Here is a 13,385-nt window from a genome sequence, read left to right as displayed (position 1 = left end):
GGCATGTATAGCAGAGCTGATGATTCTACTTGCCATTATCACTACTACGCTAATTTATTAATCAATGATATGTTGTATCATTCCATTATTTACTATTTTATTTTTTGTTAATTTAGTATTTATTTCCCCTCTGGGACTGGTCTGTCACATGAGCGCCCCCTGCAGGCCCCCGCAAACTTGAGTGGGTGTACCCCGAAATGCATTACCAGTCTGCTGTCACCTGTCTCCTCGGTAGGTCAACCTGTTAATTATCTTCATAAAAGTTTGTTTTTGTTGGTAAACGTGTATTTTCATAAGCACAGTATATGTTTCTGTGACTATTCCCTTGGCCGTGTGTGATTTGTTGCTGAGTAATTTGAGCTCCTGATAGGCTAGCGGTGACTTTGCTAGCTTGATTGTTTTAGTCACAGAGGTCACCTCACGTCAGCTCCATAAAAGGTTTCCGTGGTGTAGTTCGCTAACCAGCAGTAAGCTGACGTTAACATACCAACTTTTCAAAAATATTATCTGGAGCAAGTTACCACTAAGTTGGCTGTGTTAGACATCATTTAATTCAGCTGTTATTGGAGTTAATGGCTGGTTGTTCGAGCCTCGTGACACAATGCAAGAGAGTTACACAGCTGCTTGACAGGATTGATTTTCTATTAAGAGACGCGTGGGGCTTGAGAGCAATAGCTGTTATGTTTTATATCAGGACTAATTTTGTTATTGTTACAAAATTATTTTATTTTAACTATAAAAGTTACAAAAAAAATAAAATTGAAGAAGCCTACCTACATATCTTCATTCACAATCTAGTTATAATTTTGTCACCCTTATCCTTACTGTAATTTCACGTTAATCTATGGTACACACACCATCTAGGCTATTGCATGTAAAGACCTTTGAGATAAATTTGTGATTTGAATAAAATTGACCAGCGTTGCAACGATTAAGTCAACTTATCAACAGAAGAACAATTGGCAACTATGTTGTTAATCGAATCCTCATCAAAGTAATAAAAAAAATGGCAGAAAATGCTGTTTTCTGCCTCTCAAATATGGACATTTCCTGCTTTTTTTGTCAGTTTTATATTATATTAAATGGAATATCTTTGGGTTTTAATAATAATAATAATAATAATAATAATAATAATAATAATAATAAATTGAATTTATATAGTGCTTTTCATGGACTCAAAGTCGCATGGGTTAGTTTTGGACAAAACAAGACCATTAAAGACATCACCTTGGACTTTGAGAAAAGGGATGGACATTTCCCTCTATTTTCTGACATTTATTGGACCAAACAATTCATCGATTAATCTAGAAAATGATCTGCAGATTATTTTATGATGGAAATAATAATAGTAAATTGCAGCCCAATACTGTCAGTCCCGGAGGTTTCTTCCCTTTTTTTCATTCAAAGTTTTTTTGGGGAGTTTTTCCTTTGTCTGAATCAAGGGTCTAATGATGAATTAAAATTGACTTGAATAATTTAGTCCAGACATCGGATATACTGGAATGGCTCATCCACTCACACAATATGTTATTCTGTTATACATGTACATCAAGTGCACCCTTGTACAACAAGGTGGCCCTTTTAAACTGTCCATGCTCCACCCACTGTTTTGCCATGTTAAAATGTTTCTTGTGTAGCATTTGCTAAAGGAAGTTTGCATATTAACAGTCCCATTATTTTGCTTCATTACAGCTTTTTGGAGGAGTGATACAGGTGTTGTGGGATGCACACTGTCTGTATCTACATTAAGCTGGAGTTTCCTGTCCATGCAGTTTGGAACCAAATTGTTTCTTCTTAAAGTTAACTGCCAGGGATTGTTTTCCTTCAGCAAGATAAGTGAGTGCTGCTAACATTCATATTGCTAGTTTGTCTTGGCTCTGTTCAATTTCTGCAAACTGTTTATGTTCTTAGAAATATGGCTGCCCACACTGCTGGCTTTCCAGCTGCTTTTGTTTTATGTTTGTTTTGCTTCTGCTGGCTGTTAATATTTGCTCCAATGCTGCTGTTTTTAGATCTATGTGCAGCATTTTTAGTGGTATGAATCGTGGTTGCATGACTTGTTGTGGCTGAGCTTAATTGAGCAATTTTTTTGGGTTGTTTTTAGGCACGTGCATTATGATGCTTTCATGCTGTTAATTTGTGCAGTGATGAAAAATAAAATAAAAGCTGATTAAGTTATAAGTGCCTGATTGGTTTTGCATTGCACTCCAGGTGGTTGTTGATTTGTTTCCTCTTAGCTTACAATGTAAAACCAGCCAGTTGAGTTGACATAATTACTTTCTATAATATGGGTTACTATTTATATTATTTCCTGTCCATGCAGCTTGGAGCCAAAGTGGTACTTTCCTGGAATTAACTCTCAGCTGATACCCTGACAATCGCTGATTCACTTCAACAAGGTAAGGATCTACTGTATACATTTAATATGTAGCATGGAATTGGGATACAATCTTGGCTCCGCTTAGTCAATGTCGATGTGCTTGTAATATATGGCTGCTGACATTGCTGGCTGTTTCTGCTGCTCTTGTGTTGCTGCTGTTTTGAATGTACAGATTTGCCATGGGATCAATTTTGTATTTGCTGTTGTGAGTGAGCTCATTTTTCTCTGGCTGTGGGTTGTGTCAAGTGCATTATGATGCTTTCAAGCTGTTGATCTTTGCTGTGATCAGTTATAATTAAGGATGTTGTTTCTGTTTTGTAACCAGCCCTAAGGCTAAGGGGTGATACGCAATGTTGGCTTTGAGGATGTAAACGTTAATGTATTTCTTGCCACATTTTTTTTTTAAATATTTGGACAATACTTCTAGTTCTTCATAATAATTCCCCTGTCATGTCTGAGGATTTTTGAAGGTTTTTGTGTCTGTGGGGTTCTTCCAAAAGTTGACTCAGCTGACGCTCGTCAATCACTGATTCACTTCAGCTATGTGTTATTTCTTGTGTTAACATGCAAATTGTGAGTGTATGTCTTGGCTCTGTTGAGTCACTGTTGATATGCTGCTCATGCTGCTGGTTTATTTTGTTGCTCTCGACAGATCTGCTTCTAGTTGATTTGGTGGCTGTCAATTTGAGCTCTTATGCTGCTGTTATGTATGTGCAATATTTGTGATATTTGGTATTAATTGAATTCATTTTCTAGTGGTGACAGACCTATATTAATCTTTTTTTAGCCTGTGTACTATGACGCTTTCGTTTGTGCAGTAATAGAAATACGAATACTGATGTTGAGTGTTATGCGCTGAATTGATTTTATTTTTTTCCTGTTTCTTCTCACTACTCACTTGCTAACTGTAACCAGTCTTTTCATTGAGGTTATTTTGTACACTTGCTTTTGACTATTGCCTTGGACAAAGACTAATTTACAGAATATTTTTCTGTAACATTGGCTTCACAGGAAACTCGTACAGCTTAGGTAGTCACTTTCACATCTACTCGCCTTAACTGGAAGCATTAGAGAAATGTTGGAACTCCAATCAGTGTGAATGTGACAGCTTAATTTACTGTCGTATTATAATTGCAACTAAACTGCCGAGCTTCCGCTTTATGCTTTTACACTGCTGCTCCACTGCCAATCTGAAGCTCATAGCCATGTACTGATGATGATCATCTGCTCCTTATCAACACCACAAATATTCATAAGAACAGCTTGTCTGCCTCCAATGTGTTTTTGTGATTTTAATATGCATAACTTATCAGTTCAAGCTTTAAACTGCATGTCAAGTGGATTGGTGGGTTCAGTTTGATTCATCTATGTTCACTGTAAGCTGTTCCTTTTAATGATTAGAGGCACTTTGTTGGAGGACATAGTGCCCAAGGTCTCAAGATCAACGTTGAACATATACCATATTCACATAATCATCTGGTGTCTCATTTAGAAAACTGTGCTTGGGATCCTTAACTAAAAGTATACGCACGCTCAAAAGCCAAAAATGGCATACGCCAAAAAAAATTCAGACTTACACACACCAGTAAGCAATGTTCCCTTTATAAATCACATATTACCCAGAAGTGTGTGCGTATGTGAATCAGCCTCTTATCCCGCCCTGTACACGCTCATTTTTAACCGTAAATAGTCAATGCAAAGCACCTCATGAATGCTGATCAGTATGTTAATGACCCTGGCGTGTGATTTTTTTGTTTGTATTTTTTTTTTTTTTTTTTCATTGCGCTCAATTATGACGACAGGTGGGGAAAAAACAAAGAAGGGTAATTTTGGCCTGTTCTCACACAGTGTAGGGAAACCTGCTCTATAGACTACCTATATTAATAATACATTTCAAAACGGCGGGCATTATGTCACTCAGGGACGGCTGCGATATAGCCTACCAGACCTATAGGATAAGATTAGATTTAACAGAATTATATTATATCCAGACAAGCCTTAGTGATGAAGTTGAAGATTATATATAATATTTACACAAAACACTTAGCTGTCTGCCATTTCCCTCTGGAAACAACCGGTTGCCAGGAACCCCAGAGAGGTGAGGATCTGTATTTGGATCGGGGTGGCATGATTCCAGCGTGTTGCCCTCTCTAGTACTGGACCCAATTCAGTACATAGATCTAAGAGCACAGCCTTAGGGGATCTAAACTGGCATATTTTCCAGTCATCGTCATGGTCCCTGAAGTCTCTTTCTCTCCTGATTCTTCCATTGCCATAGTCCTCCTGCAGTCCCATCATGCAGCATTACGCACAGGGGTCACCGCAGTATTTATATGTTTACAACAGTTTGTTAAAGGTGCACTATGATTTCCTGCATGGTTTCAGCGCAATTTCATTTTTGTCTCAAATCGTAGGCATCTCTCCTTGATCCGCTAGCTGCCTGCCCCCTGAATAAACTGTGAAAAAGCCCGGTCTCGGGAGACAACACATGGGTCGTAACGTCAAATAAACACTAGAGGCACAGGATAGGCACCAAAATACAACAAACCACTCCAGCCAATCACCGACAAGATGGTTGGGGGAGGGGGTGGGGGTTAGTGACAGTTAGTCAGTTAGTCATGACAGTTACGGAAACGTGGGGGAGTAGGGGCGAGCTTGCTCTGTTTTGTTTTGAATTTACTTGGAACGTCAACAGAAGTGACCACGCAGGAACTCATAGTGCACCTTTAACACCTTGCCATAATCACAGCATCAAGTAGTGGTATCCCTCACCCCGAGATACAATTTGAAGATGAACGTGTAATAGGTAAAGACGTTTCTTCATGCCAGTTTTGTTATAAACAGTATTAAAGTTCGGACTGATAACTAGGACAAAGAGTGTAACGATTTTGTGAGAGCTTAATGGCTGTATTTCCAGACTTTGACATTTGATGATGCACAGTATTTAAAGCTTTAGTGCGTAACTTTTTGATATTAATGACTGTCCGTTACATGCAAGCTATTGCCAAATTAGTTGCTACAAAGCTAATTAAGCTAATTAGCGATCACGGAAGGTTTGTATCATGTGGATGCACCGACAGTTATTTTTTTTGTCATTACTTAAAATTCCTCATTAAGGAGACAGAAACTATGCACTATAGCTTTAAGAAAGATATTTAGTTATTTACACTGTGTTCTGCAGTTCTCTTATGGTAGGGTATTTGATGGTATCCTGTATTCCATGCAGTCGGGCCATCTCCTCCTCCTGCACTCCCCTAGTGGACAATAGGATGGTGACAGCACTGATTTAAATATTTAGAACAAATTTTGATTCAAGATTTGAGTTGGATTTTACAAGTTGTTTATGGAACAATTAATACTCAGTACAAGCGCAAATAACACTGCTGGATTTAATCTTCATGATAACGTGGATCTAACGTATGATATGGAGTGAAAAAATGTCTGTGAGGCATCAATACATATAAATATTATGAGTAATCATTCTTCACACATTTACTGACTTCAGTTCACCACCTCACCATCTGCGTCGCCAATTCCCTCCAAAATGTGCGTACGCATTGGTCAGAGTTTGCGTGGAGGACTGCACGTTCTCTCGTCAAGTTTGTTTTTTATAAATCACAAACTTTGCGTGGGAAGTGGCGTACGCACATTTTCAGCCCCGTTTTGTGCGTACGCCACGTTTATAAAGGAGACCCCAGTTCTGTGAGAGCTGGCAGATTAATAGAATAGATTGTGTGTACAATAGAGTCACAATCATTATATCACTGTACGATGTGAGAGCATGTTTAACATACAGATTGAAATGACAGATGATTCCAAAAGGCCCTTGAGATGACCTTGTTCTTTATTAAAGGGAAGTGTAACAATGGAAATACATTTGATACTTTTTATGGGTTTCCCTTATTAAAATCCCAGTCAAATTACATGAATAACCAATGGAGCGGAAAGCCTTAGAGCAACTGCGTAACCAAGGTCGTGGACTTAGAAAATTCACGCACGACATGTCAGTGGTTTTGATCACAAAATGATCCTAATAATTTATCTCTCAATTGAAATGGTGGGTATTTGAATGATTTTGAAAAAAATGAGAAAATATGTCTCAAGTCATAATCAGATTGAGAGGCTACAGTATATTGTCTCCCAGAATTCTTTCACATAGCAACACAGCATTTAAAAATCCTTTAAATAACAATCAACAGGCTAAATTCTTATGTAATAAATACTTTTCAACATTGCCTTTTTCTTTTATTACTGTTTTTAATTTTGGCTTACAAAGTCCCAGCAATAATTTGCTTGTCAGTGTCTTCTCCTTTACATGTCGCTACCCAATATATTATTGCACTGATAATTGAGAGTCAACACTCTCAAATACACTATTGGTGTAGAGTTTAATTTTTGCTTAACCAGAGGCTGAGGGGAGTACCCCCAGGCATGCCCCTCATTACAGGGGCTCAGTTTGAGAGCCTAGTGGAGGTCCAGTAAGGATGGGGGGCTCAGACCTCAGACTCCAGGCTGGATACCCTGCCCCAGGGCTTTGGCACATAGGGACTGTTGACTCTGCGCGCCACCAACACCTGCCTCCGCTCTCTGTTCCCAGGGCCTGGGTCTTCCCTGTTTCCTGTGCCATCGTAGGACCCAAACATATTGTTGTGGTAAACCACCTGCCTGTCACTCATATGAGGCAGCATTGCTGCGTTATCTGGGCAGTTGCTTGTACAGGGAAACAAGTGGCACATGTCCTTAGAACTGTCATAGAAGTGAGACGGTCTGTGGGCCATTGGCCCCACATACACTGGTAAGTCTGTGTACGAGTTCAGATAAGTGGAGTAGTGTCTGTGCACCACTGTTGAGGAGGAGCGACGCAGGGCAGCGGCATTCTGCAGGATGGCTTCCCTGTAAGAGGGCAGCCGGGTGGACTCTGAGTACTTGAGCTTTTGCTTGTAGGGGTAGGAGCCCATGTGGGCTGGGTCCAAGTAGGCAGGCTCAGCAGCCAAGGGGTAGCAAGACAGATTGTGCCCCAGACTGCCGTATAGCTTGTGGGGCTTTGGGTTGGCCACTACCACCCGAGGGAACAGGTCAGGCATGTCTACGCGGGTGGAGGATGTGGAGGGCTTTGTTTCATCTACCTGATGGATCCTGTCATTGCCCCACGTGGCTTTGAGGAATGAAGCGCGACGGTTGAGTTTATCCTTCCCCAAGAGTGGTACATCTTCCATTTCAGGCTCCATATAGGACTTCATACAGGAGTTGCAACTTGCACTTCCGCCTGGATAGTGTCCTGCATTGCAGGCCATGGCAGCAGCAACAGGGGCGTGGTTGTTCAGGAGGTGATTGGCCCTCAACTCAGCAAGGCAGGATCGAGGTTCATCATAGTCGGCTCTCATTCTGGGGTTTGCAGCATCAAACACATAGCTATGGGAGCGCCTCCTTCGGGTCACACAGTCAGGGGGGTAGCTAAACTTCCTCCTCAACGGCCCTTTGTGCTCCACGTAGATATCGGGCACCTGTAACTCCCTGTAAGGAACAAAAGGGGATGTGGGGTGTCGGGCCTGGTTCTCCACATACAGCCTGCTGCTGTGGTGGGGGTTAGAACCGGAGGGAACAGGGTCCCGAATAGCAATGTGAGGACTGCTGAGGCTGGAGATGGGCAGAGTCCTCTCTAAGACATGCTGACTGTTGCGGGTGGGCAGCGTGTAGCGGAGCGGGTTGGGTCGGGTCACCACTCGAGGCTTATCAAGGAGGGGCTGGGTAGAGCTGTCCCCATAATGAATTGGAAAGGTGGGTGTGAGTGCTCTCTGGGGGTATGGCGAGTGGTTGTCTGTGATGCTGGAGATATAAGGCAGACGGCCATGAGTGATTTCTGTGGTCGTCACTCTGGGTGGCAGGCCAAGCCGCACATTGTCGCCCCCTCGCCTGCTCCAGCTCTCTATTGTTTTGGTGGCATTGTCTAGAGAGTTCTCCACTCTGGCAGAGGACACCATGTCCTTGGCTGTCTGCAGCATCTTTAGCATATTGGCTTGTGTATAGTTGGTAGTGACGTCCGGAGTCTGCATGCTGCCATTGTGGTCAGTATGCTCTACTCCATTGAAGCAGCTGTAGATGCCCTGTAGAAAGACATAAGGGTGAAATCATGATCTTAAAACCTCATCAGATACCAGAATGAACCAATAATCTATTGAACTCCTGTTTTCAATCATGTTTTGCTACAGTCACAGCGATTACTTTTGGTGAATTTCAATGAAATCTCTATTACTGAGCAGATGAGGTGAAAACAAATATATGGAAAACTGTCAGTGCAGAAAGAGATTGTTTCTGGTAGGTGTATGCTAGTGTTAATTTTGTCACCTATTTTTAATTTAGTCTTAGTCTTGTGCCAAACATTGGTTAGTCAAATTTTAGTCGACTAAAAGGCTCGTCATTTTAGTCTAGTTTTAGTCAAAAGAGAACTCAAGGTATCTTAGTCAAGTTTTAGTCGACTAAAAGTCTTGCCATTTTAGTCAAGTTTTAGTCAAAACATTTGTCTTTTTTTTTAATTTATTTCTGATAACCATTTCAGTCAAATAGTTATAAAAATAAATAAATGATATAAAGTTATATAAATATTGAGCCTCTTCCTTATTTCACCAGTAAACGACAAAAACAACCAATGCATGGGAAAAGTATATTTTACAATAAAATAAATGCAGCACGAAACAAGGCGTATTTCAAGTGAACGCAACATATGTGTTGTTTTTCAGACAACGGCAGCTGCAGATTGTCGTACGTCTCGTGTTGGAATCCTACATAGTGAAATAGAGACAAACCTTTACACCGTTTAGCTGTCAGCAGTTACCCTTTTATATATGTCAATGATTTTAACCGTGCTTACTCCAACTGCTAGCTAACGGTATGCTAACGTTACCTGCTGCCAGGTATAGTGTTAACTAGCGCCCCGTGCAGCGATGTTTCGGTTGCCGTCCGTTTAGGAGCATCAGAGAGAAGCGCAGGCATTTAAGTGGCACCAAAATCTGCGTTGCTATTCGGTCCGGTAGATAACGGTCGTTAGGGCACCTGTCGGTGCCGTAGCACCGGGTCTCGGTAACAGCTGAATATTCTATCTCATGATGAAAAGTAGAGATTGTAGCGAGCGAAAATGAAGAGAGATTTTATCTTAGTTTTTATTTTATGCAAAACATTTTAGTCTCGTCTTTTTTCGTCAACAATAATGCATGTTAATTTAGTCTTAGTCAGCGTTTTTGGACATTGGTGCAGTCTCGTCATCGTCTCGTCTTAGTCATGGAAAAAAAGGTCGTTGACGAACATATTTAGTCTCGTCTCGTCTGACGAAATTAACACTAGTGTATGCTCTTGTGTTTGAAATGTTGTTTGCACACAGCTTGATCTTTTAAAACAGCGCAGACCTATAAATGAGTTGCAGATCATGCACTTACCATTTTAGTTTCTCTGTTTGTATTTCGCCAGCATTATTTTAAATTGTCTGTCTGTTTGGAATATCTAATCTTATGTCTGACTACTGTCGACACATAGATTAAGATTTTTTAATGGAGCAATTTAAATTCAATTACTCAGGAATCACGGCCATTACACCATCCATGAAGTCCTATTATTGCTTTAAACTAATTTGATTTTAGGTTCTGTTTTTATTGTTGCTGGCCTTGACCTATTATAGTTGTGTGCTGATTTGACCTACTGGATTTTTAAACCTGTCTTGAAGGATACCTCAGAAGGCGATAGCAGACTGCAACTGCAACTGCAATTTTTATTTATGTAGCAAGGCCGTCCCTATCCGTAACTATAACATCCTCTGCAACTTCTGTCTGCAAAAAGGGTTTTTGTTACTTGGGTAGAATTTAATTAACTTTAAAACAACTTAGTGGATACGATAAAATGAGACCTAATCCTTTCACTGTACTGATAATTGCAAAACTTTTAACAACTTCAGCTGTTTCCCATGGAAAATACGTCAAGTGTTAATGGCGTGACACAAGATGTACCGCCCATGTTGTTGCAGTTACCTTTTTAATGTCATAGACCACATATTTAAATATTGTATGATGATAATAAAATAGGCCTAAATTGTAGCAACATGTCTGCAGTATTTCATATAGGAACTTACTCTACTGATAGCTAGGAGAAAGTCCAGATGCTCTGATTTGCGGACTGAATGTCGTAATTTCCAGTAGAGCAGATGTTCCCAAGCGAAAACCAGCAGGCTCAGGCCCATGGCCACAAGCAACATGTAGAAGACCCCAGCCATGTTGTCAATGTCCAGCTTACTGCTCATCACCTCTTTCTTCTCATTACGGCAGATGCCTGTGAGCCAGACAGTTTGCAGTTTTTGTGTGTCACCTGTAAGTGAGGAGCAAAGAATACATACTTGAGCCTTATTTGCATCACACTAGTATTATTTGGGGACTTTGAGTGAGTAATGAAACACCCTCTAGCCTAGCATGAAATGCATTTGCATGGGATAATGAAATTCTCTAAAATAACAATCACCCCAGGTACAACTGAATAAGGTTATGCACAGCTTCTGTTTGTGATTTAGTGAATCCAAAATAAATCCTGACGTATTAAAGTAGACAGCAGTTCTTGAAGAGAGGTTATAATTGCTGCCACAAATTTGCACATAAACTAGTATAAGGAAATGATTCCCATCTTTTCAACTTGTGACCCCTAAAACAAAACTTCTGTATTGTTTGTATTATACATATTTATGTTTACATTTATACTTTTATTTATACTTCTATGTTTAATCTTATTCTAGTAAGTTATATCCAGACTGTGTAGTGCTTACATGTAATGGGGCTTTACAAACTCTTATTCAAATCACTTTAAGTTTGATCTTTGTGATGTTCTTTCTGTCTTTTATTGCACTATTCAGGAGTAAGGCTCCTAATTTCGTTGACAATAAAGGCTTTCTATTCTATTCTAGTATGTCTACTTTTGAATCCTTACCACCAGTTATATGGATACTGGTTTGAAGACTGAAACACTGAAGAGGTAAATGATTTAGTAGTTCACAAATAAATTAAGATTAGAGGCAAGTCGTAAACAAAAACAACTTTATGAAGCAAATTTCTGCCAAAGGTGACCAGACTTTTGCCTGAGGCTTCAAAACAACTCTACAGAAGAGCTTAGGTTAGCAAAATGTCACATTTCAAATCCCCTCTTGAAACTTGGTTTTATTGACATGCATTTATGACGTGTCTCCCATTTTGAGGAGTTTTCCTATAATAATATTCTTTATCCTACATTTATACCCATTTCCCCCTTGCTGCTTTCTTGTTCTTTTATCTATGGAAGCTGTATTGTATCATTACTGTACATTATCGACTTGTTATGCATTCTTCTTATCCATTTATTCAAGTTCATGGAGAGTGTGCAATTCCAGTTATTTTAGCATTACTGGCAATATTCTGTGATAATCAGCATCTGTTAAATATATACTATATGAAGAATTTACCATCAGCCAGGAACTGGAGCAGTGCCAGGTCGATGGGTCGTTTCCAACGTGAATCCTTTTGCAGGGCGATGCCATAACCAGTGGTGGCAAACACTTTCCCACTGCCAATGGTCACCAGCTTGCAGCCCTCGTCTTTGCCAGCCATGTAATTCAGCACAGCAGCATCATAGATAAAGGCATCCAGTTTCCTAGCAAGGTAAAGAAAATTAGTTTTACTTAAATGGCCATTATGTAACGGTTTGGCTCTGCTTTAGCTCTGAGTTCCTCTGTAAATATATTTTTTTATGAGCCTTGGCTGACACTTACCCTGTTTTGAGGCTGTTAAGGGCATCCTCTACTCCCTTCTGGTTGTATTTGACCATGTGGGAGTGCATCTCAGGGTAGTTACTCCTTATGTTGCGCTCTGTGCTGCCATTTGGGACTGTACCAAAGCGGAATGGAGGGTACTGTTCCTGTGGCTTTTGAAACTGTCGAGAGAGGTAGAAGGGTTGATAATGACAAAAATGATCTGTGATATTGATTGATTGCACATGTAATTGAATATATCACCAAATTCAGTTCGTCCCATCACCCAGATAGTTGTTTTGTGACTTCATTAGAGTGCACTTTTCCATCATTGGGAAGCACCATACAAGCTGGAAGGCTCCGATATAAAGCTCTGACATAAGATATTAATACAATCACATTCACCACCTTGTGATTTCTGCCTCAACTCCCAAGTGCATTTGTGCTAGTTATCCTGCACACCTTTACACATCTAACTCTACAACTCAAAGACCAAACAGTCAGACACTGTGTCCAAAGAAATCCAAATGTCCTTGTCTTCAGTAGGAAATGAACATTTTATCCTTTTGCTTTTGGCAGTTCTATATGCATTTAATTAGCTGTGAGGACAGGAAGTGAGCCGGGGTGGAAATGCAATTGACAAAACTGGACTTTTTCATTAACCTTATGCAAATATCTTCTCAGTACATTAGCAGAGGGACACTTTGAGCTGAAGTTTGTGTATAAGAAAAGCGGCAATATCATCTGGACATCTTGAAAATGAACCAGACCTCATCTGAATTTTGATATCACACCTTGTGCAATCTTTTGAGGTCAAGTTTATTTGTATAAATGTACAGTATATGAGTGTTTCCTGATCTTCAACCTCTTGTTTTTTTTATTTACACATTGCACATTATATACAATGTAAAAAGATAGAATATATTATTTGCAAGGGAATGTGAAGGAGAATGGCCAAAAACACTCCAGGGGCTTCAAAAGTGGCGTTCTCCAGGCAGCCATTATTCACAACAATGCAATATACACAATTTGTATGTATGTATCAATAATTATACACACAAATCAAGAACACTGATTCATAATACATGCAAGTATAAACAAACACCATCATTAACAGACTAAGGGTATACATTCATGTGACATGGCCTAGAGTCTTCACAAGACAACATGACAAAAGAGAAAATAAACGCACATAGAAAAAGGAAAAACAAGCAATCATAATAGGCCTTTAGACCTGTATAACAAAGGAAATAT

General features: G+C 39.9%; 1 protein-coding gene and 1 long non-coding RNA gene across 4 annotated transcripts in view; one reads left to right on the top strand and one right to left on the bottom strand.

Annotated features, from left to right (window-relative positions):
• The first annotated feature begins 158 nt into the window (after positions 1-158).
• Positions 159-13,385, top strand: part of LOC120575250 — a 120,364-nt gene continuing 107,137 nt past the window's right edge. For all 3 annotated transcript variants that reach the window (XR_005641972.1, XR_005641971.1, XR_005641970.1), the window contains exons 1-3: positions 159-231; positions 1,693-1,836; positions 2,324-2,399. This is a non-coding gene — a long non-coding RNA (uncharacterized LOC120575250). The remainder of the gene's footprint in view (positions 232-1,692; positions 1,837-2,323; positions 2,400-13,385) is intronic.
• The window catches only part of grin2ca (glutamate receptor, ionotropic, N-methyl D-aspartate 2Ca), an 83,843-nt gene continuing 76,651 nt past the window's right edge, over positions 6,194-13,385 (bottom strand). The window contains exons 10-13 of the mRNA XM_039825945.1: positions 12,153-12,313; positions 11,847-12,034; positions 10,497-10,729; positions 6,194-8,484 (exon numbers count right to left, since the gene is read on the bottom strand). Of these exons, the coding sequence (XP_039681879.1) occupies positions 6,874-8,484; positions 10,497-10,729; positions 11,847-12,034; positions 12,153-12,313 (2,193 nt within the window). The 3' untranslated portion in view covers positions 6,194-6,873. The remainder of the gene's footprint in view (positions 8,485-10,496; positions 10,730-11,846; positions 12,035-12,152; positions 12,314-13,385) is intronic.

This window comes from Perca fluviatilis, chromosome 15, assembly GCF_010015445.1.
Source record: "Perca fluviatilis chromosome 15, GENO_Pfluv_1.0, whole genome shotgun sequence".
In the NCBI taxonomy this organism is placed as follows: domain Eukaryota; kingdom Metazoa; phylum Chordata; class Actinopteri; order Perciformes; family Percidae; genus Perca; species Perca fluviatilis.
Note: the sequence above shows the minus strand (reverse complement) of the source record. Positions and strands in the feature narration are given on the sequence as shown.